Source organism: Mesocricetus auratus, unplaced genomic scaffold, assembly GCF_017639785.1.
Source record: "Mesocricetus auratus isolate SY011 unplaced genomic scaffold, BCM_Maur_2.0 Super-Scaffold_100030, whole genome shotgun sequence".
NCBI classification, from domain to species: domain Eukaryota; kingdom Metazoa; phylum Chordata; class Mammalia; order Rodentia; family Cricetidae; genus Mesocricetus; species Mesocricetus auratus.
The window spans coordinates 7,931,244-7,949,307 of record NW_024429211.1 but is presented as its reverse complement, the minus strand read 5'-3'; the positions used below and the strand labels follow the sequence as shown (position 1 = coordinate 7,949,307).

Below are 18,064 nucleotides of genomic sequence, written 5' to 3'. Positions count from 1 at the left end.
CTGGTGTTATTATTTAGTTAGTTTTTGTGCTGAGAACTGAGTTCAGGGCTTTAAGCGTACTAAGCGCCCGTCGTCACAGAGCTACCGTGTCGGCCATTTCTACCTTCTTTTAGAATTTGAGCACTTGGCAGTGTTCCGTTTTCATTTATCCCAAGGTGTATCTATTTAATCGTTGTTTCCTCTCTTCCCCAACATCTCTTTTAGGGTGTTAAACCCAGGACCTTAGTGGTATAGTCTACCACCAAGCCAACTCTTGAGCCCGATAGGTAGCCTTCATTTACTGGATGCTGTACATGCATGCCTGCAAACTCTTTGTAGTCTGCTGGGACCAGTATTTCCCTACTCTGTAACAGAATGTGGAAATCTTACCAGATAGGCCTGATTTCCCCCTGTTAACTAGGGTTCCCTTTTGTGGCTTCTTAATACCAATAAAATAATTGAAAAACAGGCTTGAGAACCATTCTGTTAGCTGCAAATCTTGGCAGTTGGCAGGAAGCAGGGAGATGGAGAAAATGCTTTTTGAGTTAGGTTCATCAGTGGGTGGATGTAAGCAGCTGTTAAAGGAAACATGCTTCAGGATTCCGGCTGGTGTTCAAAGAGAAGATAGGCAGGAGAACAGGAAGCTTTACAGCTCGGGAAAGATGGGCAGCCTCAGCAGAGGAGATTTGCAAGCAGTTAACCCGAAGACAGGGTTTCTGGGTTACATAAGTACCTTAACCCTTGAAGGGGATGATTATTCTTCCCATGTCCTTATGTCTTTAGGCTAATCAGCAAATCAGGAAATCTGGCCAGGTGATTGACATGTCCAGTTGGATTAAAAAAAAATTTAAGAGGGGGGGCATGGCTAGAGAGATGCCTCAGCAAGTTAAGAGCACTGGCTGCTCTTCAAAAGGACCCAGGTTCAATTCCTAGCACCCACATGTGGCGATATATTGGTTATGACCTAATCAAGCTTGCCCGACGATGGGAATAAACAGCTAGCCACAGCCGTAGAGGCCAGGCCGTGGTAGCACACACCTTTAATCCCAGCAGCCACGCTAGTTAGCCATGGAAGCTGGGTGGTGGTGCACGCAATTTAATCCCAGCTCTGGAGAGGTATATGAGGCAGGTACAGGGTCTCAGTCTGTATTCGGGATTCAGACTGCAGTTCACACCGAGGACAGGATCGCCCCTTTTGGTCTGAGCCTTGTTAGGGGTGAGAACTCTCTAGTGGTCGGCTCCTTTGCTTTTCTGATCTTCAGCTTGAACCCCAATAAGAATCTGTCTCTGGGTTTTTATTATTTGTTCTATACCCACATGGCAGCTCGCACTTGTCTCTGTAACCCCTGTTCCTAGGCTCGGACACACTGGCACAGATAGACATGCATGCAGACAACACAGGAAGAAAATAAAAACAAGCAGAAGCAGCAGGGTGTCTCTGCATAGCGCTGGCTGTACTGGAACTCAGTATGTATGTAGGCGACACTGACTTTGAACTCAGAGATCTGTGTGCCTCTGCCTCCATGCCCAGCAGTTGGAGTAACTCTCAGGGAAGGGTCTGACACAGTAATGGAGCAAGGAAACGCTATTTAGCAGGCTAAGATGACCTCAAATAAACTGGAATCGAGCACTAGGGCTGCGACAGCTCCATCTCTCCACGTCATTGAGGATTCAGTCAGTCACTCCGCCTTTGGAGACACAGCTTCTTCCAGGAATTCTCATTCACAGGATGCTGACCAACGTATTTGACTATCCTTTTTAGCCCATAGATCCTCACTGAGTTTGGTTTCCAAGTATGGTTATTGAATACCTAAAAGCTTAATTACGCCATTATTGACAAATGAATCAAGAGTTGGGGTCCAAAGCTGATTATGAGGGTTCATCTTTAGTTGTGTCAAGCCTGTGTATTTAACTATCTAATACTTCGTTATGTTAGTTATTTTATATAGTTTATATACTTGCATATAGATATTATTTACAGTTACATTTATTGCATATTTGATAGAGTGTGACCTTAGCATATGCAGATCCTGGGTTTGACTTTCTAGGACCAATATGAATAAGTAAATACTATGAATTTATGTAACTGCTGTGTATATAGACCCAATATTGTAGTAGAATGGGTGGGTATCAGTCCCTGTTGTAACAGAAGAGATTGGCCACTGTGAATACAGTTTCCAGTTATGCAGTCTCTGGTATGCCAATTGGGGCTGTTCGAATAAGAGTGGTCCTGCTTGATCCAGGTTCAGTCCATGATCTAAAGCCAAGGTCACAGAGTATGGGTGGAAACTCTGTGGGGTTGGGCTATAGCAGTCTGAGGCTAACAATTTGGGATTTCTGGGCTTTGCTTATGAGAATACTCTAATAGAAGACCAGCTTCATTTTTTAGCCTTCCCTCTAAAATGCCAGATAATTTTGTAATTTTGTCTTTCAGCCACCAAACAATTAATTTTTGTTTAATGATTCATCTGTCTGTCTATTTGTCTGTCTGTCTGTCTATCACCTATTTTGGTTTTTCAAGGCAGGGTTTCTCTGTGTAGCCCTGGATGTCCTGGATCTCACTCTGTAGACCAGGCTGGCCTCAAACTCAGAGGGAGAGCCACCTGCCTCTGCCTCCCTCCGTTCCTCCAAGTGATGCGATTAAAGACATGTGCCACCACCGCCTGGCTTTAATTTTTATTTTAAAGATTTTTTTTTAATGCATGAGTGTTTGCTTACATGTATGTCTAGATACCCCTTCTATGCCTGGTGCCTGTGGAGGCCAGAAGGGAGCACTGGATCCCCTGGAACTGGAGTTATAAATGGTTATGAGTTGCCATGCGTTTTCTGAGCGTGGAAGCCAGTGCGCTAACTGTGGAGCCACCCCGCTCAACGTGTTTAAAAGAGCTGTAGAGAAAATAACACTCCTGGTCACCCATTCTTTTGTATCTGCTTCATCCTTCATGTCCCGGCTTATCATCTGTATCCTTTCTCTTCAGACGGAGAACTTCCCGTCACATCTTGTATCCTTTGGTCTCCCCCCCCCCCTCCATGGACAGGGTGATCGTTCTGTTGCTAGTAGAGGATTCTGATGGATACTGTTTATCTTTTGAACTTATAAAAGCCGTGCTGCTGGGCTGAAGGATACAGTGTAGAGCGAGCAGAGCGTCATCTCCTTCACATGCGTGAGTCCCAGGGTTTGACATCCAGCAGCAAAGAGGAGGAGGAAAAAAAAACAAAACCCTGTCTTTCTGTTCTCCGTGGCTGCCCAGGGGCTTTAAGTTCATGTGGGGAATTTTCACCTGTTCAACATTTTATCTTTTAGTTCTAAGATTTCCATCATGTGTTCTTTTACTTTGGTTTGTTTGGTTGGTTGTTGTTCACCTAGAACTTTTTCGTTTGGTTTGAGAGGGTTACAATTGTTGCATCTTTTCATGTTTCGTACTTTGAAGCCAGATGGGAGTTGTGGCTTGTTGTACATACATACACACATGGGAAAATTGATAGAATCATAAAATATATATCTAATGAAAATAAATTATGTCAGCTTCCCCTTTCCTCCCTCTAGCCCCCTCAGATACCCTCTCTGACTCTTTCCATGTCCCCCGTTACTCTCAAATTGATAACCTCTTTTTCCTGATTATCACTGTTCCATATAGATATATGTGTATGCATGCATGAAGATATAAATACAGCCTGCTGAGTCTGTTTCTCTTGTCTGTGTGTCTGGTTTCGGGGCTGACCGCTTGGTGCTAGATAATAAGTTACAAGGCTTGCCCCTAGGAGAGGCTAATCCTCCCCCTCTTGGCTGTTCCTTGTCTAGGGGTGGGGCCTGTAAAAGGGCAGGAGGTCCACGTGCTCGCAGACAGCACTGGCTAAACCAGGAGTGTTATGCACGCAGGCTTTTCTCCTCAATGGAAGGAATCTACGCCTGTTCTCCACCCAGAAGGCTGGGAGTGGGTGATGTTAATAGCCTGGCGATTTTTGCTGTTCCGTAGAGCCAGGCCGCACCTGAATCTCCCAGATCATTGTTTCTCAGCCAATAGAGCCCATCCTTATGAAAGAGGTCCCATGTACTTTGCAAGAGTTTACTATTATGCATGTTACAAACCCTACCTACCAACACTGTTATCCTGAGCATCTTTTCTCAGTCAATAGAACCTGCCAAATACATGCACTTTGCAAAGGAGTTTCATTGTAGCCCTTGTCGTTGGGACAAGGAAACTTTTTTCCAGAGTTGTGCTTAAGTATGTCAAAAATAAACCACTGGGCAGTCAGAGTCTAGAAGTCTGAACCAGCCTGTTGATTTCCTTAGCTCTCCTGTATCATTCCTCTGCCTGCCATAGTATTTGTGGGAACCCCATCAGGAATCCTTGAGATGTTACTCCCTTTTGCCCCAACATGTGTAACATGAATTAATAAAAACCCAGAGGCAGATATTGAGGCGCAAGCTGATGGTCAGATAAGCAAAGCAGCCAGCCACTAGCTCTTACCTCTACCTCAGACGTAGGTGATTCTATGCATCATCAGAGAGCGGTCCAGACTGCACTGCTCTCCTCACTGTGGTTGGAGACTAATTCTCTAAGACTGACTTCGCTTCTTTTTATACCTCTCAAATCCTGGGATTAGACGTGTGTGATCCCAGTGCTGAGATCGCCTTTGTGTGAGCTGTTTCTCTTTAGGACTGGACTACCCCAGTATGGCCTTGAACTAAAAGAAATCTGTCTCTGCCTGTCTCCTGAGTCCTGAGATGTGTGTGCCGCCGCTGCCTGGCTCTATGGCTTGCTAGTACGGCTGCTGGGATTAAAGGTGTGTATCACCACTGCCTGGCTCCGTGGCTTGTGGCTAGCTTTGCTTTCTGTACCTTCAGGCAAGCTTTAATAAATCGTAAATCATATATAACCACAAGTGTGTTTATTGATATTGCCGTTGTTCAAGTCTTGTTTATGCAACCATATCTACAAGAGACAGTTTCGCAGCAGATACCCTGGTGTTCTGGCTCTTAGGATTGATTCTCAGTCTTTCCTGAGTCATAGATGCAGGTAGCTGTGGTGTAGATGTATCTGCTGGGGCTGGGCTCCCGTGATCTGTTGGTCTCTGCATTGTGTCCAACTGTGGTTTCCTGTACTGGTCTCCATTTGTTGTAAAGAGAGGCTGCTTTGATTGATGAGAGGTGATACCTATTTATCTTTGGGTGTAAGGATAAGATTTGGAGTGTAGTTAGGGATTATGCTGAGCTAGCAAAATGGTGGTGGTAGGTTTTCTTCTAAAATCCATGACGCCGGTAGCCCCAGGGAGCTGGCTGGGAGTTCTTTTGTCCTGAATAAGTTGAATGGAAACTGGGCACTTGGGGTGTTGTGTATGAGACTTTGGATCTTATTTAGACCACGGGAGGATGCTGCTGCTGTCTACTTTATTAGGCACTCGCCTGTCTTTTCTGGGTTCTGGCTCTGTACCGGTCCCACGTGTCAGCGTGCGCTGTGTCCTGACTGGGCCTCCTCTGAGCATTCGTTGCGCATGACTACGTAAGACCTTACTTAGGTCTCCTAAGAGTGCAGACTCATGCACAGGTCAGTGTGTGAGCTGCCGGAGGTTAGCCTGGGATTTCAAGAGCAGCCTTGTGGACTCCCTGCTCCTCACCACAGTGGCTTGGGACTTACTGGGTCTCTGGAACTTCCTATTTCAGTTTCTCTCCTTGGGATGCAACCCTGACCCGTGAGAGGGAGGACACAAGGGCAGCACGCTGAGGTTTGCGGGTCTTTTCACTTCCGCACTGCCATTTTGTTCAGAGGCTTCTGGTTAGCACTGCCTTGGCCTCATTTGCTGTTACTTCCTTCTTAGAGCACAACCTGTCTTCATATCTCCCCCCCAGGAGAGTGGGCTGTCTTTGTACCCCAGCGCCTGTCCTGCTAGGGTCAGAACACACTGAGTGGGAGGCAGGGGTACGTGTGCTGCCTCTGCCTCTGCCTCTCTGTACTGGTTTTGGGGTCAGTGCTCTCTCTGACAGTCGCTCCCTAGCTCACCTTACACACCCTCCTCTAGTGGCAGTCCTTGTGATTCCAGCCTGTCCGCGTAGCTACATGGCTGGTGGCCGAGGGCAGTACTCCTCTTGTCCTTACATGTTTGTGACAACCTGACCCTTCCATGTTTGGAATAACCGTGCAGGAGACGCTGCCCTTTCCCAGCCATGCGAAGGGTTAGCGTTTCCACTGTGGGGCTAGGATCGGAGCGCCGACGTATAGAAAAGGCTCCAGGAAGTGAAGGCAAGTGTGGTAACCCGCGTTTCCTGCACCAGGATGCTCGGGAGGTCAGGAGAGCCTTCCCGACCAGGCTTGATGGAAGGAAAGGCCTCTCGGACACTTGCTGTCCCCATGCCCTCCCTCGTGCTCTGATCGTGTCTCCGGTGCCCCTCGTAAGCAGGGGAAGGGGGCGAGAAGCCGTGGGGTCCACATCAGAAGGCCTGCTGCTGTGGGTTGCAGACCGCGTCTTCCCTCCCTCACAGGCGTCTGCGTACCCGTCGCGTTGCAGGATGGCTGCCCAAGTGACGCTGGAGGATGCACTGTCCAACGTGGACCTCCTGGAGGAGCTGCCGCTGCCCGACCAGCAGCCCTGCATCGAGCCTCCGCCATCCTCGCTGCTCTACCAGGTGGGTCCTTGGCCAGATGTGACACAGCCGCCTGCCTGCTCTGACCTCAGCGTGATGGTTTGTTTGTTTGTTCTTCTGTCTCCCTTCCCTCCAGCCAAACTTCAACACCAACTTCGAAGACAGAAATGCGTTTGTCACTGGCATTGCAAGATACATTGAACAAGCAACCGTCCACTCCAGCATGGTAAGGTTGCCTGCGTCCCTCTGTTCATGTCTAGCAGGTGTCCCATTTGAACAGCAAACAGACTGCATGTTCTCTGCCTAGCTACATAGACTAGGAAGAGGAAAAGATGAAAATGCCTTACAGTTTTAAGAAAGTCTTTGCTTTTAGTATTAAAAAAACAAAACAGTGCACGCTCTTAAGAAGTTTAATCTCTCCGGCCCAGAGAAGGTCTTTGCCCACATTGTAAGGGTCCCTTTGGTTGGCATTCTTTCTGTCTCCACGCATATGTACTCTTACATATACACTCATATGGGGCTCGGGTTTTCTAAATGAAACCTGTAACTGTGATTGTGTATGTTAATGATTTTGTGAACATTTCCGTATCACGAAGTATGCCAGAAAATGCCTTGAATGTTTGTAAAGCTCATTTTGTAAATGCCCACAGCTAACTGGTTTTGTGCATTTACTCAGGCTGCCCTTGGAACTTTGCTTTGTGGGGCAGGCTGGGAAAGGCATCTTAAAACATTGCCAGATTTCCAGTCACATTGTAAGGAGCACCTATGGGTTTTAAAAAAAATTTTTTTTTTTGGTTAAAAACGAGACAGGGTTTCTCTGTTTTGGAGGCTGTCGGTCCAGCCTGGCCTCTGCCTCCCGAGTGCTGGGATTAAAGGCGTGCGCCACCAACGCCCGGCCATTTTTATGGTTTTTAACCAAAGCAAATGATAAGGAAGTCATGGAACAAAACACCAAAACATTTTTTTTTTAAATGATGGTAGCCCTCTTCCTGTGGGTACCACCTCTGAATTTCTTAGTGCCGCGTGAAGTATCCTGCCTTTTCCTCCTATATATCCTGGGCTAGCAATCCTGTCTAAACCAGGAAGCGTGGTGGGACCTGGAAAAGAAACTAGGAGGATGCTATCACGCATCTCGCCCAGGCTTCATGCCCCTAGCTTTAGGTCTGCGCTTCAGGTAGTTACTGAGGGTTGAGTGGGGGGGTCGAAACACACCTCTTCAGCAGTGGCTGTCCTGAGGAATGACTTGTGGGGCCATCCAAGGTCCTTTCCAGCCTCCTTAAGCTGCAGGGATGTTTGGGGATGTTGCTGTGGCCGTCCGAAGTGCACGGTGTGTCTCTTGTCGCAGGTTACGGTCTCCCGAAGGGGTGGGTGGGGGTACTTTGTGGAACCGTTAGCAATTTGTGTCTCCTTCGCCTACACGTGGCTTGTCCTGTGCGTTTTTTGCAGAACGAGATGCTGGAGGAAGGCCAGGAGTACGCTGTCATGCTGTACACCTGGAGGAGCTGCTCCCGGGCCATCCCTCAGGTGCCTCGCCATTCCCCGCCATCCCTGTCCCCGGTCCTGCCGGGCCACACCCTCTTGCGCCCCTCGCGCAGTTATGAGAATGCCTGCCTCTGGGGGGCGCTCACGAGAACCTTACTTTTGCCTTTGTGTCTTTGTGGCCCAGGTGAAGTGCAACGAGCAGCCTAACAGAGTTGAAATTTATGAGAAGACTGTGGAAGTCCTTGAACCGGAGGTCACAAAACTGATGAATTTTATGTACTTTCAGGTAAAACGTTAAAATAAACTAGAGGGGCTTCTTGGTGCCTAGAGAGACGGGGCAGTGTAGCCCGAAGCTGAACAACCGAATTAGACAGAGGAGGGACCCAGGCTTCAGGGCTCTTCCGAGTAAACCCCGTCTTTTGTGTTTCACGCCACTTTTAGCAAGAATTCTTTACCCTGCACAAGAGCTTGCTTTCATCAGTCCCGAGTGCAGTGTGTGTCTACTTTTCCAGCAATTTCCTTGCCTTCCTGGTACTTCCTACCCTGAACTTAACCTCCTTTGACCCTTCAATTATGCAAAAAAAAGGGGAGGGCGGCCATACAGAGGAGACTTGCTGGCTCTTTAAAGTGGTCAGTTGGAAATGTCTAAACAACTTTGTCGTGTGTTTATTCTTATTTTATGCACGTTTTTAAATATGTTTTGCCTGCATATATGTCTATAAGGATGTTGGATGCCGTGGAACTGGAGTTTACAGACAGTTGTGAGCCTCCATGTGGGTGCTGGGAATTGAACCCAGGCCCTCTGGAAGAGCAACGATGCTCCCAACCACTCAGCCATCTCTCTAGCTCCCTAAACAATTTTTTTTTAAAACTGTGGCTTTCCTTGAGCGTTGGTTTAAAACTTACCTGTTGAGTGAAGCCTTTTCCTTGCCAACCGCTTTGGTTTTTCCCCACCAGTCACCTGGACTCTGCCGCGTTGTAGTCCCCAAATAACACACAAGACTCTGTATTAATTATGAAGCTGTTGGTCTTGCTTGTTTCTTACTGGCTAGCTCTGACTTAAGTATTTACTCCATAATTGTTAATCTAAGTATTTCTCTTACCGAAGAAAAGGTCTGAACTTCTTACCCCTATGGCGGCTACAGGGTGTTTCTCCTTCCCAGAATCCTGCTCGACTGCTAGTCCCAACTATCTTGCTTCCCTATTGGCCAACAGTGCTTTATTTATCAACCAATAAGAGACAGATTTACAGAATGGCATCTCTCATCACTTAACCAAAAAGAAAAATCCCCTCTGTGTTTCACCTGGCGGTCAGCATGAGTATCATAGGTGCCTTATTGGAGCCTTTTGCTCCGGGGACTGTAGTTCTTTTCCGTTGTTAAACAAAGGTACCCTAGTGGAGAAACTTAACAGAGAAAGGGTTTACTTTAGCCCCCAGTACAAGGGTTCAGTCCACCATAGCAGGGAACTCGGGACAGCAGGGGCTTTGTAACCACCTGGTCCTGCCACTTCCGTAATTATGACTCAGAGATGAGAATGTACACTGTGTTCCAGCTTCCCTCCCTACTTCTATGGCCTGGGATCCCAACCAGGGAATGGCGTCGCCCACAGGAGTGTGGGACTTTCCTACCTCAGTTAGTACAGTCAAGGGAATCCCTCTTGAAGAATCACCCCACCTGCCAGGCGATTCTATAGATTCTGTCAAGTTGACCACAGTAGTTTTGCAGAAACGAATCAGCCAAATTCTTTTTTACTTTAGTAATAGAGTCGTAGCTGCCAGACCTGCAAAACAATGGTTTTTACAGAGCAAAAGCACGGGGAGTTGCTCGGACAAGGGTCCCTCTGTGAGGCAGAAGGTGCTCCTCAGTGGGTAGCCGTCCCGGGAGCTTGAGCGCGGCGGGTCTGGTAAGCTGCCGACGAGGACTTTTCTGCCTCCCCCTTTCTGTGCCCAGAGAAATGCCATCGAGCGTTTCTGTGGGGAAGTGAGACGCTTGTGTCACGCCGAGAGGAGAAAGGATTTTGTGTCTGAGGCCTACTTGATCACACTGGGCAAGTTTATCAACATGTTCGCCGTGCTGGATGAGCTCAAGAACATGAAGTGCAGTGTGAAGAATGACCACTCGGCCTATAAGAGGTGAGCTCAGACCCGCAGAATGGGTGGTACGCCCACCCGGACAGGTCCAGTCTCCGCCTTGCAAGTAGCAGGTGCTTATCTCCCGTGTGCTAAAACCATCACTCCTGTCAACAGCAAATGCTTACCAGTTTTGGGGGCTGTGGTGAGCACGTGCTTCCAAGAATAAGGTGCAGGGGTTGCTGGCAGCTTAAGGGTCTCTGGTAGTTTTACACCTCTTGAGCAGCTTGGGGTATGGACACTTGTTGATGAAGTCTGTTGGCCATAGACAGTAGAACACAAAAGCTCTCTGGAGCTATAGAAGACACATGTTAGTTGTCAAAAGGTTTCCCTAGAGCAGTGGTTCTCAACCTTCCTAATGCTGTGACTCTTCAGTAGAGTTCTGCATGCTGTAACTCTTTAATGGAGTTCTGCATGCTGTGGTGACCACCCCCCCAACCATAAAATTATTTTTGTTGCTACCTCATAACTGGAATTTTGCTACTGTTATGAATCATAATGTAAATATATGATACACAGGATATCTGATATGCAACCCCTGTGTAAGGGTTGTTCAGTGCCCAAAGGGGTCATAGCCACAGGTTGAGAACCACTGCTCCAGAAGGCTGAAACCATAACCAGTCTCTGCAATACACATTTCTGTAAATAACTTCACGGAGAGGAGAGGAACCCTGATTCCCCCCCCCCACGACCCGCCCCCCACCTTTAAATCGATTTGTAGATATGCTCTAGAATTGACTTTTCTTTCTAGGGCTGCTCAGTTTTTACGTAAAATGGCAGATCCACAGTCCATCCAGGAGTCACAGAATCTGTCCATGTTCTTGGCCAACCACAACAAGATCACACAGGTAAGGCCAGCACTCTCCGCACGCCATTGACGGCCTGTGATGCCGGTGAGGTACCTTACGTCTTGCCCTGTGTTTCAGTCTCTGCAGCAGCAGCTTGAGGTCATCTCTGGCTACGAAGAACTCCTGGCAGACATCGTGAATCTGTGTGTGGATTACTATGAGAACAGAATGTACTTGACGCCCAGTGAAAAACACATGCTACTCAAAGTATGTGGTGTGTGTGTGTGTGTGTGTGTGTGTGTGTGTGTGTGTGTGTGTGTGTGTGTGTGTAGTGTGTGGTGGGGTGACAGCCTTTCTCAGGGATAAAGCACAGCTATACAAAACGCTGTGCTTGGTCTAGAATCCTTTGCCAGCCTTTTCCTGGGCTCAAGCTGTCATGTATGTGGATCGCGTCTGTTGACTGTAAAAAGCCTTTTCCCTTTGCACACGGTTATAGTCTGAGGCACTGTCTGCCAAGTATGCCCACTGTCCCAGCTTGTGACACATCCCTGTCAGGAGAGTACCACAGGGTGATGGGGACAGCTGTGACTGTGCTGGCTGTCGCAAGAGCCCTGGTCGTGTTCCCAAGGTGCACTGGAGATGTACACATGGCTGTTGCCGGATTGGATTTGTTAGTTTTGCATGGTCAGAGTTAAGTTTAGTGGTTGTACGTGGCTGTGTATTGGACGGTGAAGTTCTACAAAAGCCTTGTTATTCGGGCTAGGCTTGTCAGTGCTGCTCTGTCTTTCAGCAACTAGCCTGGGAATCTGATTATCCTTTGTAGAAAAGAAAAAAAAAAAGGCATTCAATGCACCAGACTGGGAATAGCAGGTATCAAATCACAATAAAGTCTTAAAAATATATACAGATGCCGGGCGTTGGTGGCGCACACCTTTAATCCCAGTAACTCGGGAGGCAGAGGCAGGCAGATCTCTGTGAGTTCGAGACCAGCCTGGTCTACAAGAGCTAGTTCCAGGACAGGCTCCAAAGCCACAGAGAAGCCCTGTCTCAAAAACCTAAAAAAAAAAAAAATTATATATATTAACACACACTGTCATGCTTGTTGTGAGCTGCGTAACTAACTGAATGGGGCTTTGAGTCATTCCAGGTAAATATCCTTGATTGCACACATTCACATCCCCCAGATACCTCATGATACCCTCGGGCGGGGCAGTACTGTCTCAAGCCCCTGGCTTTAGTAGGCGTGGAGTTGTCCTGCAGGAATGCAGCGGTTGGCATTACTGAGCCGCTGTCTCCTCGCTCTCCTGTGCTGCAGTCTCCTCGCTCTCCTGTGCCGCCGCTGCTCACGTTTAATGCTCCACCCAGCAGGCACCGGTGCCTGAGCGTCTAGGGAGAGAGGGGGAGTGGCCACAGGAGGTGACATATACAAGGAAGAGGTTTCCTTCTAAAGGACAGCTCTTTCATTTCGTAGCGCCGCTAAAAGAAAGAGGGCTTTTGTGATTTCAAAGTTCGCCAGCTTGGCGGTGTGCATCTGCGTACATTTCATAGGTCCCAAGTGTTATGTTTCGCCGTTGTGTGGCTTTTCAGGTCATGGGATTTGGTCTGTACCTGATGGATGGGAGCGTCAGTAACATCTACAAACTCGATGCCAAGAAAAGAATCAATTTATCCAAAATAGACAAGTACTTCAAGGTGAGTTCTGTGTGTGCGCGCGCGTGTGTGTTTACATATGAAAACATTTATATACACATGTAAGTTTATACATATGAGTTTTTTGATATTTTTGCTTATCTCTGAGCATTGATAATAAATGTATTGATTTACGCAGTGACTTTTTGCCAACTGAGACTGGGAGTGACTGTGATGCTTGTCAGGATGTAGGAAGAGCAGGGAAAGTCTTGAAACTTATTCTCCCCTCTGAAAAGGTGGCCGCTTTCTCCTTCCTACTCCTCACCTTGGTTTTGCCTGGGCTGGATTGTGTAGATCCTCTCTCTCTCTCTCTCTCTCTCTCTCTCTCTCTCTCTCTCCCTCTCTCTCTCCCTCTCTCCCTCTCTCCCTCCCTCCCTCCCTCCCTCCCTCCTCCCTCCCTCCCTGTGCTGGAACTCGCTCAGTAGACCAGCCCGGCCTCGAACTCACAGAGGTCCGCCTGCCTCCCTCTGGGATCCTGTGGGGACAAGGTTTGCTTATTTTTGTCTTGTTTTGTGTTAGAACCATTTCAACAGACTGAAATATATCTGCCAGATCCAGGACTGAGAAGGTTTCTGTTGTTCGGTAGCCCCTGTGAACAGGAAGAACGGTGACCTAGTTCAGTTTCCAAGTGCTTCTGTGCGTGTGACCTCCTCTCTGCCAGGCGTCATGATAACTAAAAGCAGTGTCCCTCTGCTTCTCCTCTCGTTCTTGTCTAGAGGCATTTTATTAGGAAATTTCAGCGCAGCTCAGTAATCAGTTGTTCTGAGTTTTCCATATAATTATAGCCAGTTTAATTATAGAAGAAATCCTGCAGAGATGGAGTTCAAGGTTGTACACAGTCACAGGAGGTCATGGTTTTGAAGTCTAGCACCAATAAACTGCAAATGTTCAATGTATATTAGAAATGCATAGATTTTCTTTTAAATTGTGCATTAGCGGTTAACAAATATCCATAAAAAGGCCCTACGGGGCTTCATAAACCTGGATTTTCCACAAGACTGTCTGATCTTTCTAATCCAGGCAATCAGTATTGATGGTAAGCTTCCAGGAGGCAGTTTGGCCCTTATAATCCAAGCCGAACTGGTTAAAGACCCAAGCTTGAAACTCCATATGCCTGCGTGGAGAGCGAAGCTGGGACTGAGATGCTTAGTAACTGCAGTGGTACCCACCCCTGGTCCAGGAGGATACTGATGCCGAGGGCTCAAACAAGATCCGAGATCCAGGGCTGGGGAGATGGCTTAGCAAGTTAAAAAGCATCTTCTATATAAGCTCTATGACCTGGGTTTGGTGCCCACAACCCACATAAAGGCCAGACGGTGATGTGCATCTATAATCCCGCCACTCCTATGACAAGGCGGGAAAGCGGAGATAGAATCACCTAGAAGCCCACATGCCACTTCACCAGGAGTATGCAGAACGGCGCTGTGGTGGTTTGAATGAGGTGTGTGTGTGTCCGTCCCAACCTAAGGTATTTGAACACTTGATCCCCAGCTGATGGTGTTGTTCAGGGAGATGGTTGCTGGAAGAAGTCCCTGGGGTAAGAGTTGATGTTCTCAGCCCACTTGTAGCCCAGTGTCTCTACTCCCTTCATCTCAACGAAGATGTGTTCTCTCTGTACCTGGCTCTCACCTATCCACTGCAGTGCCTCTCCGGCTGTCACGAACCTCTCCCTGGGACTGTAATCCCGATGAAACCTCCTAACCCTAACCAACCCTCCCTCCCTCCCTCCCTCCCTCCCCCTCCCTCCCTCCCTCCCTCCCTCCCTCCTCCCTCCTCCCCCTCTCTCTCCTGCTTCTCTCTCTCTCTCTCTCTCCCTCTCCCTCTCTCCCTCTCTACCTCTCCCTCTCTACCTCTCTACCTCTCTCCCCCTCTCTTAGCCCCAGCTAGCTCCATTCTGGGCCATGTTCAGTCTGCTTCTTTCTCTCCGTGCTCTGAATCCTTGCAGATGCCTCCGGCCGTCTTCACTCTCTCTATATCAACAATAAAAACCCTCCCCCTTAACTATACCGTGGAACAGTCATACCAGTCACACAAAAACAATACGTGAGCATGGTATGTTGTTCTTTATCCATAGAGGGTTTTCCCTAGAATTTTAAGGGTAGAAGTTTTGCTTTGAGGTCTTAACACATCTTTTGTTCACGAGTGTCTGGGTCTACTCTAAAATGTCTTATTGTAAATTTTCATCTTCTAAGTGTTATTAATATATAGAAATGCAGCTGTAGCAACAAGGTAGATTATGTCTTTAAATATATTTCCTCTCCTCTCCAGGGAAGATATTTATGTACCGAATGATTTACAGCTGCATTTAACCCAAGCTGATAGTTACCGTTAGTTGTTTTCCTGTGGTTGTCTGTCTGATGGCTGGATACACTTTGTGATACTCTGTCTTTTCCTTATGTGAATTCAGCAGCTGCAGGTGGTCCCACTTTTTGGAGATATGCAAATAGAACTGGCCAGATACATCAAGACCAGCGCTCACTACGAGGAGAATAAGTCCCGGTAGGAAGACAATCTGTTGAATAAGTCCCTATAGGAAGACAATCTGTTGAATAAGTCCCTATAGGAAGACAATCTGTTGAATAAGTCCCTATAGGAAGACAATCTGTTGAATAAGCCCCTATAGGAAGACAATCTGTTGAATAAGTCCCTATAGGAAGACAATCTGTTGAATAAGTCCCTATAGGAAGACAATCTGCTGCCCGCTAGAGCTTCTTGCAGGGCCCCCTGGGCACCTCCATAGCACACGTTTCTTTGTCTAAAGTAGTACCTTGACATTCCCACGGGCGTGGAAACCAACGCCCTACATGGTAGCTCTTGCCAAATGTGGCTGTTTGTGTTTAAATCCATTGGTAAAAGCACTAGCCATTGTATTTTCCTTAGTAAAGCAAACCGCTTTTTGAATGTTCAGTGACCAATGACTAGCGTATCGGACAGCACAGCCTTAAAATACCTTCATTATTCTAGAGATTTCTACCACACAGTGCTGGTTGAGACTATAGAAACACGGAAATAGTTTTCTACACCCAGTGGTGTGGTGAAACATGCCTGTCAGCCAACCCTGGAGAGGAGCAGGGATATGCGTGTGTATTAACAGAGTTTGCAAAATTGTCACCTGAGGACTAAACCGATCCAAGCCTATTTTTGTAAGGTCCCTAGAGCTGAGTCCGGTCTTAAATGCTTTCTAATGGAAACATTTTGTTTTAAATGATGTCTGTAACAACTGTGGCAGAGACACTGTGGCCCACGGGCCCTGAAGAACTCCGTCTCTGTGCAGAGAGGAATCTCAGCTGTCGAGGTTCTGTCGCTTACCAGTACACCTTAGTGTAGGCATGTGATCTTACTTATCGTACATTCCTTCCACAAAGCCATTGATCTGCTGAGCGCTCATACCCAGAGCCAACCTGCACAAACCACTCAGCTGTGATTTAGACATTGCATTTCTCCCTCAGGGGTCAGCAGACCTCTCCTAGGGAAAGCTATGTAGTGAGTCCTTCGGGTTTTATACGCCCCGGGTGGTTTCTGTCAAAACATTCCTTTTTTTTTTTAAATAAATAAATACATTACTCCTTTTAAAAAAACGCATCGAGCCGGGCGTTGGTGGCACACGCCTTTAATCCCAGCACTTGGGAGGCAGAGGCAGGCGGATCTCTGTGAGTTCGAGGCCAGCCTGGACTACCAAGCGAGTTCCAGGACAGCCTCAAAAGACACAGAGAAACCCTGTCTCGAAAAACCAAAAAAAAAAAAAAAAAAAAAAAAAAAACGCATCGAAGCCGGGCGGTGGTGGCCCACGCCTTTAATCCCAGCACTCGGAAGGCAGAGGCCGGATCTCTGTGAGTTTGAGGCTGGGCTGGACCGATAGCCTCCAAAACAATACAGAGAAACCCTGTCTCGTAAAACCAAAAAAATAAAAAAATAAAAACAACAACAAAAAAAAACCCGCATCAAACGCTCCTAGCACCACAAACTGTCATCCCCGCTGCAGTTGATGCTGTGCCCGGACACTGTTGGAGCCTCGGGTCACACAGGGCTTGCTTTCTCTCCATGCCCAGGTGGACCTGCACGTCCTCAAGCAGCAGCCCCCAGTACAACATCTGTGAGCAGATGATCCAGATCCGCGAAGACCACATGCGTTTCATCTCGGAGCTGGCTCGCTACAGCAATAGCGAGGTACGCGCCCACTGCGCCCAGAGCCACGCACGCTCTCGAGCGCCACCCTCACCCTTTTGCGCTCAAGTGCTAACGAGAATTGTTTCCACAAAGGTCACACATTTGAAAAATTTGTTTCTGACCCTGTCTTGTAAAAACCAAAAAAAAAAAAATTTGTTTCTGCAGGTTGGCCAAACCTAAACAGGGGAGGATCCCCCAAACCCAAACTGAAATGCTTGAAAAACAGACAAAACCCTCACCATTGATGGATCAGAGCAGTTTAGCCTTATCTGTATCTGCTAGGCTGTATAAAGTACAGCTTTGCAGCTGGGCGGTGGTGGCACACGCCTCTAATCCTGGCACTCAGGGGCAGAGGCAGGCGGATCACTGTGAGTTCGAGGCCGGGCTGGTCTACAGAGCGAGTTCTAGGATAGTCAGGGCTGATACAGAGAATCTCTGTTTCAAAAAACCAAACCAAAACTAACATTATTTACATACACACGCACAGGTACACGTACATGTATATATACATACGTGTATATCTTTTCATTAGGAACGCACTGGGAGGGCTGGGACTGGTCGAACCCTCGCCTAGAACATATATGACTGTTGCATGTCAGCCCCAGTGAAAAGTAGGATGGGGTGAGAGGAAGGGAGGGGGGAAAGGAGTAGGGGCAGAAGACATCGGGAAAGACAAGGAAAAAGAAATGATGGTAGGGATCCCAGCAGAAAAACTGAGGAGAGGATGAAGCGGGAGAAACTGGATGAAGAGGGAGTTTATCTGGGGAAAGGAGAGGGTTTTTTTGTTTTTGTTTTTTTAATCTGCAGGCCTTGTCATGCTTAAAAGGGAAGTCAGCCCCAAAACCTAAGGTAACTGGAGCCCCTAGGTCGGTACAGGGAATCCTCTACAGGTCTGGGTTGGGTTCATTTTTCTCTGCCAGTTAAAGAATTAAAAGCAAGGAAAAATCAAGTGCAGATAGGTAGCATCAGGGGAAGTCCCAAACATAATCAGCCAGTGAAAACCTCTTACAAAAGATGGACACACACACTCACACATGCATTCACACACATATCAAGGGAAGTCTCAAACATAATCAGCCAGTGAAAACCACTTACAAAAGATGGACACACACACACACGCGCGCGCGCGCACACACACACACATACATCAAGGGAAATCTCAAACATTGTTGATGTTGGGGTTATAAGAATACTCTAGAAAAGTGTATGTATGAGTTTTTGTGTAAAAAAAAAAGTTTTCATTCC

General features: G+C 47.5%; 1 protein-coding gene across 2 annotated transcripts in view; it reads left to right on the top strand.

Annotated features, from left to right (window-relative positions):
- Window positions 1-6,460: 6,460 nt before the first annotated feature.
- Cyfip1 (cytoplasmic FMR1 interacting protein 1) overlaps window positions 6,461-18,064 on the top strand; it is a 47,461-nt gene continuing 35,857 nt past the window's right edge. For both annotated transcript variants that reach the window (XM_040733297.1, XM_040733298.1), the window contains exons 1-10: window positions 6,461-6,604; window positions 6,699-6,788; window positions 8,009-8,086; window positions 8,229-8,330; window positions 9,997-10,178; window positions 10,927-11,023; window positions 11,102-11,230; window positions 12,551-12,655; window positions 15,060-15,151; window positions 16,702-16,819. In XM_040733297.1, coding sequence (XP_040589231.1) covers window positions 6,488-6,604; window positions 6,699-6,788; window positions 8,009-8,086; window positions 8,229-8,330; window positions 9,997-10,178; window positions 10,927-11,023; window positions 11,102-11,230; window positions 12,551-12,655; window positions 15,060-15,151; window positions 16,702-16,819 — 1,110 coding nt within the window. In that variant the 5' untranslated portion in view covers window positions 6,461-6,487. The remainder of the gene's footprint in view (window positions 6,605-6,698; window positions 6,789-8,008; window positions 8,087-8,228; window positions 8,331-9,996; window positions 10,179-10,926; window positions 11,024-11,101; window positions 11,231-12,550; window positions 12,656-15,059; window positions 15,152-16,701; window positions 16,820-18,064) is intronic.